General features: G+C 47.2%; 1 protein-coding gene across 2 annotated transcripts in view; it reads right to left on the bottom strand.

Moving 5' to 3' along the window:
* Nucleotides 1–2,500, bottom strand: part of LOC125032795 (oxysterol-binding protein-related protein 1-like) — a 114,869-nt gene that overhangs the window by 964 nt on the left and 111,405 nt on the right. For both annotated transcript variants that reach the window (XM_047624171.1, XM_047624170.1), the window contains exons 20-23: nt 2,105–2,209; nt 1,077–1,200; nt 669–812; nt 373–455 (exon numbers count right to left, since the gene is read on the bottom strand). In XM_047624171.1, coding sequence (XP_047480127.1) covers nt 373–455; nt 669–812; nt 1,077–1,200; nt 2,105–2,209 — 456 coding nt within the window. The remainder of the gene's footprint in view (nt 1–372; nt 456–668; nt 813–1,076; nt 1,201–2,104; nt 2,210–2,500) is intronic.

Raw genomic sequence — 2,500 nt, 5'->3', positions numbered from 1 at the left:
TTTAATAGAATAATAATAATATCTATAAAAATACCGTAAGTTTCCTGGTGCACATCGATTGAAATAGGTTACTCTTTTTTTATATATCAACTGGTTTTCACATGAATTACTTAGCTTCTTGATAGGATCGAAATATTAGAACTCTTCAGACCAGCAAAGCTGCTTCCTGCAGAAACTGGTTATTATAAAATGTGTGTGAGTGTGAGAATAAGCGTAAATGTGAATGAGCATGTGCGCTTGTGAAACAACAAGCCACTGACCGTCAACATGGCGTCTGCGAACAAGCGCCCACGTGTGATTTTCGCGACTCTAACCCCAAAGCCCAATATAGCACTGTGATAGTGATTGGTCGTGGTCGTGAAATCGTCTTACCTGCAGTCTGTCGCGCTAAGAGATCTCTTCAATTCTTCCGTCATATCGTTCAGAGACATTGCGAACAGTGTGAAGTGGTAGAACTAAAAGAAAAAGAGCAAAATATATGTTAAAAAGGACCACCCAAATATGTAACTCGTGTAAACTCGAATGACAAAATAGTATACTTGCTGATAATGGAAATCACTTGAATGGCTGATATTGAATACTACAAAGAACGCGCTACATCGGAAATGTGGCTAATCTGCGGGAGGTGATACTTCTGGCGAATCAATTTTCATAACTGAAAGACTCACCTGAGGAGAGTTTTCCGGGCGTGGGTCGGCTTCCCACAGAATCGCCGAATTAGGGATGTCGATGCTGTAGGTGGAGTCTGTGCGCGGGTACGAGCCCTCCTCCGGCTCCTCGGGTGGGTCGCCGTCCTCGCCCTCCACGCTGGCCTAGGGCAGCAAACTCGGGATTAGCATTGACTCCGCTCCGGCGGTTCTGCTCGGGTCAGCGGAGCTAACTTCATGGCACAACCACTTATTTAGGGACGTATATTGAAATTCATATTGTGGTAAGAGTAAAGTACTTTAGTTCGAAAACATTTTTTGATTAAAATTGGTTAAAATAGCACCATCTAAATCATTTGATTTTAAGCCTACAAAGCCAGATGCAGTACTAAATAAAACGAATGTTGCCACAGCGGGCCTCTCACGCACATCGACATCAGCGCTCATCTTGAAGGAGGAGGTGATGGAGTTGAGCTTCTTGAACACCTTCCTCGGGGCGTGGGCGGGGCTGGCGCTCCCCGTGCCCTCGTCGCTCTTCTTCTTGTCATTTCTCCTGAAATGCGAAGCAGGAGATAAGCAACAGACACCGAGCAAAGGCCTTTGAGCGCAGTCATCGAGCGCATCCGATTCTGTTCCTCTCTAAAGATATATGAATTCGCTTCTAAATAAAGGCGATAGAGCTCTTGCCTGCAGCAGCCGGCGACAGGCGGAACTGCTGGCTTCGTGCTCAGCAGGAAATACGCGCCCCCTGATCCTGCTGGAGGGCACGCTTACTCAACCACAGAGTGAGGAATGTGATATACCGCGACGCCAAAGCAAATCTTGGAAGTTCATCACGAAAACAACCACCAGGAAGGAAATTGGACCAGATAATATCAGCCTTAGAGCATGTATTGTAACATTTACCAATCTTTTGACTGCTCTCTTCCAAACCTGCAGCAAGGAAATTACTGATCATCTAAATGAAAAGAAACCAGCACAGTTCCCTTTCACTAAAGCAGGCCCACAAAACTACTGGCTCATAGCACTTCCATCAGCACAATATATGAAAGTGTAATTGCGGATGATCGTCTGCAGCATGTGGAAGAATACAACCTGCTGTCAAATACACAGTGTGGGTCATGAGATTTCCCATCGACGCCAGACCTCCTGCTGCTCCTCACGAAGAGCTCGCGCGGAGACCCGGGTGTGGGCTGGAGGCACGAGTCGCTCGGGACACGCCCAAGGATGCTCTCACCCAGGGTGCAACAGGAACTACAGGCAGAGGGGAGTTTCCACAACCCCATGAGAGAGAGAGAGAGAGAGAGAGAGAGAGAGAGAGAGAGAGAGAGAGAGAGAGAGAGAGAGAGAGAGAGAGAGAGAGAGAGAAACAGAGACAGAGAGAGAGTGTGAGAGAAAGGGAGTGAGTGAGTGAGAAATGGCGGGGGGGGGGGGGGGTTAGGGCTGGTGAACCGTACCTGAATTTATGAGGGTTTGTCTTCATATATTCCTCGTAGGATCCGATGTCCGTAGCGCGGAGGAAGTCAGTCCATTTGCCATACATGAAGGTCAACTTTTTCTTCCTGGAGAAGAAACGGGAATCATCAATGGAAAAGTGAATAGAGGAAAGCGAGGCAGGGGTGTTGGAGTTGGAGTCTGACGCTCGTGCTTTAAGGGAAACAATAGTGGTTGAGAACAAAACAGATTGCGGTAAGTGTTTCACCGTGCGTGTGCGTGTGTGTGTGTGTGTGTGTGTGTGTGTGTGTGTGTGTGTGTGTGTGTGTGTGTGTGTGTGTGTGTGTGTGTGTGTGTGTGTGTGTGTGTGTGTGTGTGTATGTGTGTGTGTGTGTGTTACATTTAGATAATATGGATAT

This window comes from Penaeus chinensis, chromosome 15 (genome assembly GCF_019202785.1).
Source record: "Penaeus chinensis breed Huanghai No. 1 chromosome 15, ASM1920278v2, whole genome shotgun sequence".
NCBI lineage: Eukaryota > Metazoa > Arthropoda > Malacostraca > Decapoda > Penaeidae > Penaeus > Penaeus chinensis.
The sequence above is the reverse complement of the archived record's forward strand: the minus strand, read 5'-3'. Positions and strand labels throughout refer to the sequence as shown.